Genomic DNA, 13,902 nt, shown 5'->3' on the forward strand with positions numbered 1-13,902 from the left:
GTGAGGAATGTCTAATGTCTTCTAGCGAGTGAGGAATGTCTAATGTCTTCTAGCGAGTGAGGAATGTCTAATGTCTTCTAGCGAATGAGGAATGTCTAATGTCTTCTAGCGAGTGAGGAATGTCTAATGTCTTCTAGCGAGTGAGGAATGTCTAATGTCTTCTAGCGAGTGAGGAATGTCTAATGTCTTCTAGCGAGTGAGGAATGTCTAATGTCTTCTAGTGAGTGAGGAATGTCTAATGTCTTCTAGTGAGTGAGGAATGTCTAATGTCTTCTAGCGAGTGAGGAATGTCTAATGTCTTCTAGCGAGTGAGGAATGTCTAACGTCTTTTAGCGAGTGAGGAATGTCTAATGTCTTCTAGCGAGTGAGGAATGTCTAATGTCTTCTAGCGAGTGAGGAATGTCTAATGTCTTCTAGTGAGTGAGGAATGTCTAATGTGCTCTTTTAGTGAGTGAGGAATGTCTAATGTCTTCTAGTGAGTGAGGAATGTCTAATGTCTTCTAGTGAGTGAGGAATGTCTAATGTCTTCTAGTGAGTGAGGAATGTCTAATGTCTTCTAGTGAGTGAGAAATGTCTAATGTCTTCTAGTGAGTGAGGAATGTCTGTCTTCTAGTGAGTGAGGAATGTCTAATGTCTTCTAGTGAGTGAGGAATGTCTAATGTCTTCTAGTGAGTGAGGAATGTCTAATGTCTTCTAGTGAGTGAGGAATGTCTAATGTGCTCTTCTAGCGAGTGAGGAATGTCTAATGTGCTCTTCTAGCGAGTGAGGAATGTCTAATGTGCTCTTCTAGTGGGTGAGGAATGTCTAATGTCTTCTAGTGAGTGAGTACTGTCTAATGTGCTATTCTAGTGAGTGAGGAATGTCTAATGTCTTCTAGTGAGTGAGGAATGTCTAATGTCTTCTAGTGAGTGAGGAACGTCTAATGTCTTCTAGTGAGTGAGGAATGTCTAATGTGCTCTTCTAGCGAGTGAGGAATGTCTAAAAGCCTCTTCTAGCGAGTGAGGAATGTCTAATGTCCTCTTCTAGTGAGTGAGGAACGTCTAATGTGCTCTTCTAGTGAGTGAGGAATGTCTAATGTGCTCTTCTAGTGAGTGAGGAATGTCTAATGTGCTCTTCTAGCGAGTGAGGAATGTCTAATGTCTTCTAGTGAGTGAGGAATGTCTAATGTCTTCTAGCGAGTGAGGAATGTCTAATGTCTTCTAGCGAGTGAGGAATGTCTAATGTCTTCTAGCGAGTGAGGAATGTCTAATGTCTTCTAGCGAGTGAGGAATGTCTAATGTCTTCTAGCGAGTGAGGAATGTCTAATGTCTTCTAGCGAGTGAGGAATGTCTAATGTCTTCTAGCGAGTGAGGAATGTCTAATGTGCTCTTCTAGTGAGTGAGGAATGTCTAATGTCTTCTAGCGAGTGAGGAATGTCTAATGTCTTCTAGCAGTGAGGAATGTCTAATGTCTTCTAGCGAGTGAGGAATGTCTAATGTCTTCTAGCGAGTGAGGAATGTCTAATGTCTTCTAGTGAGTGAGGAATGTCTAATGTATTCTAGCGAGTGAGGAATGTCTAATGTCTTCTAGTGAGTGAGGAATGTCTAATGTCTTCTAGTGAGTGAGGAATGTCTAATGTCTTCTAGTGATTGAGGAATGTCTAATGTCTTCTAGCGAGTGAGGAATGTCTAATGTCTTCTAGCGAGTGAGGAATGTCTAATGTCTTCTAGTGAGTGAGGAATGTCTAATGTCTTCTAGCGAGTGAGGAATGTCTAATGTCTTCTAGCGAGTGAGGAATGTCTAATGTCTTCTAGCGAGTGAGGAATGTCTAATGTCTTCTAGCGAATGAGGAATGTCTAATGTCTTCTAGCGAGTGAGGAATGTCTAATGTCTTCTAGCGAGTGAGGAATGTCTAATGTCTTCTAGCGAGTGAGGAATGTCTAATGTCTTCTAGCGAGTGAGGAATGTCTAATGTCTTCTAGTGAGTGAGGAATGTCTAATGTCTTCTAGTGAGTGAGGAATGTCTAATGTCTTCTAGCGAGTGAGGAATGTCTAATGTCTTCTAGCGAGTGAGGAATGTCTAATGTCTTTTAGCGAGTGAGGAATGTCTAATGTCTTCTAGCGAGTGAGGAATGTCTAATGTCTTCTAGCGAGTGAGGAATGTCTAATGTCTTCTAGTGAGTGAGGAATGTCTAATGTCTTCTAGCGAGTGAGGAATGTCTAATGTCTTCTAGCGAGTGAGGAATGTCTAATGTCTTCTAGCGGTGGTTCTGTACTGCTGCTGCTCATTTCATGGCAAGTTTGCAAATAATAAATAATAGATAGAAATTATTACATATACATATCATGATATGCTTCCTCATGATATACTTCCTCATGATATACTGGCTCATGATATACTTCCTCATGATATACTTCCTCATGATATACTTCCTCATGATATGCTTCCTCATAATATACTTCTGCCAGATAAGCCTACTTTGCAGTTAACATTTAATTGAGATGGTTTTGGGGGAAGTATTTCTGTCAACCCACAAGACGGTTATGACATCAACTGGCTACACACATAGTGTGTAGCAAACGGGCGCACCAGACCGACAGTGCAATATTGCTGGAAATGAATAGTCAGATATTGTTTTAGGTTTGGCATTTTAAGCCAATAGAGGCTAGCCAGCAAAGTAGTGGGATAATGTCAATGTTAGGTTGATTAGATAGAAGCTGGGAGATTGCATTGTCTGAGCTTACGCTATCAAACCAATTAATGTTTTCCTGATGCACTATTGGCTATCTGAATAAACTCAACTTAACAGAAAGCTCTCCATTCAGGTGGTAATGGAGGAGTTTCACCACCCGCGGACGGTGTGGGTGCCCCTGGGGGTGTTGCTGGGGTCAGGCATGCTGTTCGCCGTCCTCACCCTCCAATGGCAGCGCTTCTTCACCACCCTGTCCACCGCTGTGTTCGGCTCGGCTGTCATCACCGTCACTGTGGACTACTTCATTGAACTGTTTGCCCTCGTCAGGTATATTAAAGACCACATATATTATATATTACGTATGATATTACTGATACATATTATATATTACAGATGATATATTACATAATACATATTATATATTACAGATACATATTATATATTGCTGTTACATGTGATATTTTACATATGATATTACATATTATATATTGCAGATACATATTATATATTGCAGATACATATTATATATTACATATAATAATAATAATAATAATAATATATGCCATTTAGCAGACGCTTTTATCCAAAGCGACTTACAGTCATGTGTGCATACATTCTACATATTATGGTCCCATATTATATATTACTGATACGAACCCACTACCCTGGCGTTATATATTACGATACATATTATACCAACTGAGCTACAGAAGGACCACAATACATATTATATATTACAGATACATATTATATATTACAGATACATATTATATATTACAGATACATATTATATATTACAGATACATATTATATATTACAATATGTTTTATTATATTATTATATTTTACATATGATATTACATATTATATATTGCAGATACATATTTGATTAGGATCAAGGTATATTACTCCGCCCCGTTACTGTCTGCTGGTTCACCTGGGTCATACATATTATATGTGGCATATTATATATGGCATTGCTGGGGGATCCTATTATCCAATGGAAGGTCACCGCCATATTATACTCACACACATGATATATTACGTCTGAACCCTGATTATTAACCCTTTAATCCTAAACCTAACAGATTATATACTCACATACATGATATATTGGGATACATATTATATATTACAGAACCCTGACCGTTAACCCTTTAATCCTAAACCTAACAGAGGGATACTCACACACTGAGGATACATCAGAACCCTGATACGTATAACCCTTTAATCCTAAACCACACACTGATATATTACGTACAGAACCCTGACCGTTAACCCATTTAATCCTAAACCTAACAGAGGGATACTCACACACTGAGGGTACGTACAGAACCCTGACCGTTAACCCTTTAATCCTAAACCTAACAGAGAGATACTCACACACTGATATACGTCAGAACCCTGACCGTATATACCCATTTAATCCTAAACCTAACAGAGAGATACTCACACACTGATATATTACAGATACTATTAACCCTGACCGTTAACCCTTTAATCCTAAACCTAACAGAGAGATACTCATATATTACAGATACTATTATATATTACAGATACTATTATACCTGACCGTTAAGCCTTTAATCCTAAACCTAACAGATAGATACTCACACACTGATATTACGATACATATTAACCCTGACCGTTAACCCTTTAATCCTAAACCTAACAGAGGATACTCACACACTGAGGGTATTACGTCAGAACCCTGACCGTTAACCCTTTAATCCTAAACCACACACATGATATATTGCGTCAGAACCCTGACCGTTAACCCTTTAATCCTAAACCTAACAGAGGGATACTCACACACTGAGGGTACGTCAGAACCCTGACCGTTAACCCTTTAATCCTAAACCTAACAGAGATATACTCACACACTGAGGGTACGTCTGAACCCTGACCGTTAACCCTTTAATCCTAAACCTAACAGAGGGATACTCACACACTGAGGGTACGTCAGAACCCTGACCGTTAACCCTTTAATCCTAAACCTAACAGAGGGATACTCACACACTGAGGGTACGTCAGAACCCTGACCGTTAACCCTTTAATCCTAAACCACACACTGAGGGTACGTCAGAACCCTGACCGTTAACCCTTTAATCCTAAACCTAACAGAGGGATACTCACACACTGAGGGTACGTCAGAACCCTGACCGTTAACCCTTTAATCCTAAACCTAACAGAGATACTCACACACTGATACTCACACACCACACACTGAGGGTACGTCAGAACCCTGACCGTTAACCCTTTAATCCTAAACCTAACAGAGAGATACTCACACACTGAGGGTACGTCTGAACCCTGACCGTTAACCCTTTAATCCTAAACCTAACAGAGAGATACTCACACACTGAGGGTACGTCTGAACCCTGACCGTTAAGCCTTTAATCCTAAACCTAACAGAGAGATACTCACACACTGAGGGTACGTCTGAACCCTGACCGTTAACCCTTTAATCCTAAACCTAACAGAGGGATACTCACACACTGAGGGTACGTCAGAACCCTGACCGTTAACCCTTTAATCCTAAACCACACACTGAGGGTACGTCAGAACCCTGACCGTTAACCCTTTAATCCTAAACCTAACAGAGGGATACTCACACACTGAGGGTACGTCAGAACCCTGACCATTAACCCTTTAATCCTAAACCTAACAGAGATACTCACACACTGAGGGTACGTCTGAACCCTGACCGTTAACCCTTTAATCCTAAACCTAACAGAGACCAGCTCCCGTGGTCATTGTCATGCCAAGTTTGAATGTCGTCCTAGACATGATTAAGCCTAGTCCAAGACAATAAAAGAAAAGGGCCCAGGACAAGGCTGAAAGGGACGGCAGGGTAGCCTAGTGGTTAGAGCATTGGACTAGTAACTGAAAGGTTGTAAGATCAAATCCCCGAGCTGACAATGTACAAAATCTGTCGTTCTGCCCCTGAACAGGCAGTTAGCCCACTGTTCCTAGGCCGTCATTGAAAATACAAATTTGTTCTTAACTGACTTGCCTAGTAAAATTTAAAAAATTTAAATGTATCCTCTCCAGCACCACCCCAACATCAACATATGTGAAAATTGTGCCATTTTGTAGATTTCTTTTGATTTTGTAATTTAAAAAGATGGAGCATGATGAGCTTCGTGTGATTTTTAACCACTTATCTTCAAAACATAGACATGCCCCATTTTCACATACGCTAATACATCAAATCGAGCACACAGCCATGCAATCTCCACAGACAAACATTGGCAGTAGAATGGACTTTCTGAATAGCTCATTGACTTTCAACGTGACACCGTCATAGGATGCCACCTTTCCAACAAGTCAGTTTGGCACATTTCTGTCCAGCTAGAGCTGTTATTGTGAAGTGGAAACGTCTAGGAGCAAAAACGGCTCAGCCATGAAGTGGTAGGCCGCACAAGATCACAGAACGGGACCCTCGAGTGCTGAAGCGTGTGGCCCTTAAAAATCATCTGTCCTTGGTTGCAAAACTCACTACCGAGTTCCAAACTGCCTCTGGAATCAACGTCAGCACAAGAACTGTTAGTCTGGAGCTTCATAAAATGGGTTTCCATGGCCAAGCAGCCGCACACAAGCCTAAAATCACCATGTGCAATGCCAAGCATTGGCTGGAGTGGTGTAAAGCTTGTCGCCATTGGACTCTGGAGGAGTGGAAATGTGTTCTCTGGAGTGATGAATCACACTTCACTTTCTGGCAGTCTGACAGACGAATCTGAGTTTGGCGGATGCCAGGGTAACGCTACCTGCCCGTATGCATAGTGCCAACTGTAAAGTTTGGTGGAGGAGGAATAATGGTCTGGGGCTGTTTTTTTATGGTTCGCGCTAGGCCCTTAGTTCCAGTGACGGGAAATCTTAACACTACAGCATTCAATGACATTCTAGACGATTCTGTGCTCCCAAATTTGTGGCAACAGTTTGGGGAAGGCCCTTTCCTGTTTCAGCATGACAATGCACCCAAAGCGAGGTCCATACAGAAATGGTTTGTCGAGGTCGGTGTGGAAGAACTTAACTGGCCTGCACAGAGCCCTGAACTCAACCCCATCAAACACCTTTGGGATGAATTGGAACGCTGACTGCGAGCCAGGCTTAATCTCCCAACATCAGTGCCCAACCTCACTAATGCTCTTGTGGCTGAATGGAAGCAAATCCCTGCAGCAATGTTCCAGCATCTAGTGGAAATCCTTCCCAGAAGAGTGGAGGCTGTTATAGCAGCAATGTTCCAACATCTAGTGGAAAGCCTTCCCAGAAGAGTGGAGGCTGTTATAGCAGCAATGTTCCAACATCTAGTGGAAAGCCTTCCCAGAAGAGTTGAGGCTGTTATAGCAGCAATGTTCCAACATCTAGGGGAAAGCCTTCCCAGAAGAGTAGAGGCTGTTATAGCAGCAATGTTCCAACATCTAGGGGAAAGCCTTCCCAGAAGAGTGGAGGCTGTTATAGCAGCAAAGGGGGGACCAACTCCATATTAATGACCATGATTTTTGAGAGTGAGATGTTTGTCATGCCGTCCACATACTTTTGGTCACATAGTGTATGTTGATTGACACATTTTCCAAAAAGTAGTAGCATTAGTCACGTAAACACAGAAATAAACAAATGGCACATTGGATTCCTAATTTAAAAAATAAGTGGTGCTTTTCTTACAGGTGCTGGAAGTGATGAATATGATGATTAACATTTAAGAAATATCCCTTTCATTAGGTTCTACCCGGCGTATAGTGTGGTAGGAGGTAGTCTATATACCACCACAGAATCAGTGGTTTCAGAGAACCACAGTTTTATTCTATTTTTTTACCATATAATGGATTGACAAAAAGTCACACATCTAATGTGATAAAGCTGTGAAAATGTGATGGCTTGCGATCAAAAGCAAACCAGGGAGGGAAAGAAGCTTTGGAGGTGGTGTGGTTCTGATCCGGTGGTTGTCATAGTAACAGCCTGGTAACATGGTGCCCCCATCCCTTCTACCCCTGCTCCCTAGTCCCCCTGGGTTAAAAGATGTTGATTACTGAGCTTGAAGGGTGTCAGGGGATAGGAAGACGGAGGGGGAGAGAGAGGTGAGAGAGTGAGTGGAGGCAGGGAGAGGATGACGGGAGGCAGGGTGGAGGACAAGAGAGGGTAGGGGGTAGAGAGAGGGTAGGGGGTAGAGAGATTGTAGGGGGTAGAGAGAAGGTAGGGGGTAGAGAGAGGGTAGGGGGCAGAGAGAGGGTAGGGGGTAGAGAGAGGGTAGGGGGTAGAGAGAGTGTAGGGGGTAGAGAGAGGGTAGGGGGTAGAGAGATGGTAGGGGGCAGAGAGAGGGTAGGGGGTAGAGAGAGGGTAGGGGGTAGAGAGAGTGTAGAAGGCAGAGAGAGGGTAGGGGGTAGAGAGAGGGTAGGGGGCAGAGAGAGAGTAGGCGGCAGAGAGAGGGCAGGGGGTAGAGAGAGGGGGTAGGGGGTAGGGGCAGAGAGAGGGTAGGGGCAGAGAGAGGGTAGGGGGCAATGAGGAGGACAAGAAGGGGCAAGGTGAAGGTGGGAGGAGCAGTGATGAGGGAGAGAGGGGGGATGGGGGGCAGGGAGAGGATGGGGGGCAGGGAGAGGATGGGGGGGCAGGGAGAGGATGGGGGGCAGGGAGAGGATGGGGGGGCAGGGAGAGGGGGCAGGGAGAGGGGCAGTGATGAGGGAGAGGATGGGGGGGCAGGGAGAGGATGGGGGGGGCAGGGAGAGGGGGGGCAAGGAGAGGATGCAGGGGCAGGGAGAGGATGGGGGGCAGGGAGAGGGGGCAGGGAGAGAATGGGGGGGGAGAGAAGCAACGAGGTGCAGAGAGAGGGGCGAGGAAGGGCAGGAGGGAAAATCCATTAAGTGGACACACTAACAGATGTTGCCTCTACCTCTCTGACAGATGCTGTCTAAGCACACAAAAAAAGAGAGATCCCCAGGTGTGACACAAATTATCCTGCCACTGCTGCTGGTAATGAACAGGGAACAGTATTATTAAATTAAATCAAATCAAATTTTATTGGTCACATACACATGGTTAGCTAATGTTAATGTGAGTGTAGTGAAATGCTTGTGCTTCTAGTTCCGACCATGCAGTAATATCTAACAAGTTATCTAACCTAACAATTTCACAACAACTGCCTTATACACACAAGTGCAAAGGAATTAGTAAGAATATGTACATATGAACAGGAAACAGTATTATTAGTCCTGCTGCTGCTGATAATGAACAGGAAACAGTATTATTAGTCCTGCTGCTGGTAATGAACAGGAAACAGTATTATTTGTCCTGCTACTGCTGATAATGAACAGGAAACAGTATTATTCGTCCTGCTGCTGCTGATAATGAACAGGAAACAGTATTATCCGTCCTGCTGCTGCTGATAATGAACAGGAAACAGTATTATCCGTCCTGCTGCTGCTGATAATGAACAGGAAACAGTATTATTCGTCCTGCTGCTGCTGGTAATGAACAGGAAACAGTATTATTCGGGGAGTGTGTTAACACATTTCTGGATTATCTTTGTGGAATCCCCGTTCTGAGTGTAGTTGTTTGAAATAGGGCATGTTTGATGACAATGTTTGGAGCTCGTTCTCTCTATTTCTCTTTCTCCCGCTGTTTTGTTTCTCATTGTCTCTTATCCTATCCTACTCCTGTCTCTCTCTTTCCCTCCCTCTGTCTCCCCTCTCCACTCTCTCTATCTATTTCCCTCCCCCTCTTTCTCTCATCCTCTCCTGCCGTCTCTCCCTCCCCCTCTGTTCTCTCCTCTCCTCTCTCTCCCTCCCCCTCTTTTCTCTCCTACTCTCCTGCTCTCTCTCCTCCCCCTCTTTTCTCTCCTCTCCTTCTCTCTCTCCCTCCCCCTCTTTTCTCTCCTCTCCTTCTCTCTCTCCCTCCCCCTCTTTTTCTCCTCTCCTTCTCTCTCTCCCTCCCCTCTTTTCTCTCCTCTCCTTCTCTCTCTCCCTCCCTCCCCCTCTTTTCTCTCCTCTCCTTCTCTCTCTCCCTCCCCCTCTTTCTCTCCTCTCCTTCTCTCTCTCCCTCCCCTCTTTTCTCTCCTCTCCTTCTCTCTCTCCCTCCCCCTTTTCTCTCCTCTCCTTCTCTCTCTCCCTCCCTCCCCCCGTCTTTTCTCTCCTCTCTTTCTCTCTCTCCCTCCCCTCTTTTCTCTCCTCTCCTTCTCTCTTTCCCTCCCCTCTTTTCTCTCCTCTCCTTCTCTCTCTCCCTCCCCCTCTTTTCTCTCCTCTCCTTCTCTCTCTCCCTCCCCCTCTTTTTCTCCTCTCCTTCTCTCTCTCCCTCCCCCTCTTTTCTCTCTGAGGGTCTCCTTCTCTCTCTCCCTCCCTCCCCCTCTTTTCTCTCCTCTCCTTCTCTCTCTCCCTCCCCCTCTTTTCTCTCCTCTCCTTCTCTCTTTCCCTCCCCTCTTTTCTCTCCTCTCCTTCTCTCTCTCCCTCCCCCTCTTTTCTCTCCTCTCCTTCTCTCTCTACCTCCCCCTCTTTTCTCTCGTCCTCTCCTGCTCTCTCTCTCCAGTGGTTCTCAGTCGACAGCAGCGGAGGGTCCAGTTGATGAGGATCCACCAGAAGGAAGAGAGGATGCAGAAAGAAGTGAGGAAGAAGAAGAAGAGACAGAAGCAACAAAAGCAGAAGCAGCCGGAGCAGCTCCAGCATCAGCAGTACCACCGCCCTCCTCCACCTACCTACCCTCCTCCTACCGCCGCCACCACCGCCACCGCCACCACCACCACCAACAAACCCCTCCTCCCTGAGCCTATCACCTACCACAGGAAACCAAACCCCATTCGACGTTTCGATGGGGACGTGCTGTCCCCTGTAAGACCCTCTTTCTCTGTCAGTGTGTCCCACTGGATGATGGTTGACCTCGTCTATTGTTATCCCCCACTGGACGATGGTTGACCTCATCTATTGTTATCCCCCACTGGACGATGGTTGACCTCATCTATTGTTATCCCCTACTGGACGATGGTTGACCTCGTCTATTGTTATCCCCCACTGGATGATGGTTGACCTCGTCTATTGTTATCCCCCACTGGACGATGGTTGACCTCGTCGTCTATTGTTATCCCCCACTGGACGATGGTTGACCTCGTCTATTGTTATCCCCCACTGGACGATGGTTGACCTCGTCTATTGTTATCCCCCACTGGATGATGGTTGACCTCGTCTATTGTTATCCCCCACTGGATGATGGTTGACCTCGTCTATTGTTATCCCCCACTGGACGATGGTTGACCTCGTCGTCTATTGTTATCCCCTACTGGACGATGGTTGACCTCGTCGTCTATTGTTATCCCCCACTGGACGATGGTTGACCTCGTCTATTGTTATCCCCTACTGGATGATGGTTGACCTCGTCTATTGTTATCCCCCACTGGACGATGGTTGACCTCGTCGTCTATTGTTATCCCCTACTGGACGATGGTTGACCTCGTCCTCTATTGTTATCCCCCACTGGACGATGGTTGACCTCGTCGTCTATTGTTATGATACCGTGCAGTGCCTCCTTGAGAACCCTGGCCCTATATAGTGCACTACTATGTGTCCTGGTCAACAGTAGTGCACTACTATGTGTCCTGGTCAACAGTAGTGCACTACTATGTGTCCTGGTCAACAGTAGTGCACTACTATGTGTCCTGGTCAACAGTAGTGCACTACTATGTGTCCTGGTCAACAGTAGTGCACTACTATGTGTCCTGGTCAACAGTAGTGCACTACTATGTGTCCTGGTCAACAGTAGTGCACTACTATGTGTCCTGGTCAACAGTAGTGCACTACTATGTGTCCTGGTCAACAGTAGTGCACTACTATGGGTCCTGGTCAACAGTAGTGCACTACTATGTGTCCTGGTCAACAGTAGTGCACTACTATGTGTCCTGGTCAACAGTAGTGCACTACTATGGGTTTGGTCAACAGTAGTGCACTACTATGTGTCCTGGTCAACAGTAGTGCACTACTATGTGTCCTGGTCAACAGTAGTGCACTACTATGTGTCCTGGTCAACAGTAGTGCACTACTATGGGTCCTGGTCAACAGTAGTGCACTACTATGGGTCCTGGTCAACAGTAGTGCACTACTATGGGTCCTGGTCAACAGTAGTGCACTACTATGTGTCCTGGTCAACAGTAGTGCCCTACTTTGGGTCCTGGTCAACAGTAGTGCTCTACTATGGGTCCTGGTCAACAGTAGTGCACTACTATGGGTCCTGGTCAACAGTAGTGCACTACTATGGGTCCTGGTCAACAGTACTGCCCTACTTTGGGTCCTGGTCAACAGTAGTGCTCTACTATGGGTCCTGGTCAACAGTAGTGCACTACTATGGGTCCTGGTCAACAGTAGTGCTCTACTATGGGTCCTGGTCAACAGTAGTGCACTACTATGGGTCCTGGTCAACAGTGGTGCCCTACTACTATGGGTCCTGGTCAACAGTACTGCCCTACTTTGGGTCCTGGTCAACAGTAGTGCTCTACTATGGGTCCTGGTCAACAGTAGTGCACTACTATGGGTCCTGGTCAACAGTAGTGCTCTACTATGGGTCCTGGTCAACAGTAGTGCACTACTATGGGTCCTGGTCAACAGTGGTGCCCTACTACTATGGGTCCTGGTCAACAGTAGTGCACTACTATGTGTCCTGGTCAACAGTAGTGCACTAATATGGGTCCTGGTCAACAGTAGTGCACTACTATGTGTCCTGGTCAACAGTAGTGCACTACTATGGGTCCTGGTCAACAGTAGTGCACTACTATGGGTCCTGGTCAACAGTAGAGCACTATGGGTCCTGGTCAACAGTAGTGCACTACTATGGGTCCTGGTCAACAGTGGTGCCCTACTACTATGGGTCCTGGTCAACAATAATCTTCAACTGTCTTCATCACTGTCTGTGTCTTGCGTCTCTGGACATCTGTAGTAATCGTTCACTCTCTCTCCCTCTAACCTCTCCTTCTCCCTCCCCTCTCCCTCCTCAGAGTTACATCGCTAGTTTCCGGGACAGACAGGTGGACAGACGGGATTTCCCTCACCACAGCAGGCCGATCGCCAGGCACCACATGGCTGACCGTGACTACGACTGTGGATCCCAAGTACCCCTGACCGCCCCCAATGGACCGGCTGTACGAGTTTGACATTGAAAATAACCTTTATTATCCGTGACAGTGCTCCTACTGGTTTGGAGTGGTACTGATTGTCCTTTTCCTTGTCCAGTGAAGGTCTCCAGTGTCCAGATTGAATGTTAATCTCTGTATTAATGTAATCTGAGGTGGATATTAGAAGGTTCATGTCACCCGTCCCCATCTCTTTTCTTTTACCCTGAAGCAAATCAGTGTCCAGACTGAGATTGACCTTTAAACCCTGGACTGACTTATTCTCAGGGGGGGAGGGGTGAGGGAGGGGGGGTATGGAAATGAAAGGCTTTTTGATGTCTTCCATTGTCCTCTCTTCCATTCCGTCCTTTAGTCTGTGGTTTACATGGGCCGTGGAACATATAAACCCTGCTGTGGTTCCCTTCGTCTCAGCTCTTAAAAGACATTTATTTTTGGGTCTTAAAGGTGTGGAAGGTGTGGAAGGACATTTTAACATTACCAGAAAGACATATGTCACAGTTGAACAGTTGAAAAAACGTTTTTTTTTCTCCTACTGTGTGATATGTGGGCTAGTGTTGATGTGTTGTGTGTCTAATAGCATTGTACTGTGTCTGTGTGTGTGTCTACTGCCCACAGTCCATTATTAGCCCTGCACTAAGTCTCTTTTAATCTGCTCATCTTCAACATGGCTAAGAGATGTTACCTTTAAATCTACTGTATTATTCAAAGAAACCTGCTTTGGCTTCGATGTTGCCTTTACTGGCCTTGTGGGGGAGATGGAGTAGAAATCACTCGCTATTTCTCCCCTCCCCCTTCTCCTCTCCTCTCACCTCCTCTCCCCCTTCTCCTCTCCTCTCCCCTCCTCTCCCCCTTCTCCTCTCCCCCTCCTCTCCCCCTTCTCCCCTCCCCCTTCTCCCCTCCCCTCCTCTCCACCCCCCTTCTTCCCTTCTGCCCCCCCCCCCCCCCCTTCTCCCCTTCCCCTTCTCCCCTCACCTCCCCTCCTCTCCCCCTTCTCCCCTCCTCTCCCCCTTCTTCTCTCCTCTTCCTTCCTCTCCCCCTGCTCCTCCCCTCTCCCCTCCTCTCCCCTTCTCCTCTCATCCCCTCCCCCTTCTCCTCTCATCCTCTCCCCCTTCTCCTCTCCCCTCCTCTC

General features: G+C 46.0%; 1 protein-coding gene across 3 annotated transcripts in view; it reads left to right on the plus strand.

Moving 5' to 3' along the window:
- Positions 1 to 13,641, plus strand: part of LOC124033257 (transmembrane protein 198-B-like) — a 64,544-nt gene extending 50,903 nt beyond the window's left edge. For 2 of the 3 annotated variants that reach the window (XM_046345348.1, XM_046345272.1), the window contains exons 4-5: positions 2,806 to 2,999; positions 3,549 to 3,573. In XM_046345348.1, coding sequence (XP_046201304.1) covers positions 2,806 to 2,999; positions 3,549 to 3,564 — 210 coding nt within the window. In that variant the 3' untranslated portion in view covers positions 3,565 to 3,573. Of the gene's footprint in view, positions 1 to 2,805; positions 3,032 to 3,548; positions 3,684 to 4,945; positions 4,972 to 10,189; positions 10,264 to 10,329; positions 10,489 to 12,638 lie in introns of those variants that run through there. The other variant, XM_046345422.1, reaches the window with a different exon arrangement.
- Positions 13,642 to 13,902: the final 261 nt, after the last annotated feature.

Source organism: Oncorhynchus gorbuscha, linkage group LG01 (assembly GCF_021184085.1).
Source record: "Oncorhynchus gorbuscha isolate QuinsamMale2020 ecotype Even-year linkage group LG01, OgorEven_v1.0, whole genome shotgun sequence".
NCBI lineage: Eukaryota > Metazoa > Chordata > Actinopteri > Salmoniformes > Salmonidae > Oncorhynchus > Oncorhynchus gorbuscha.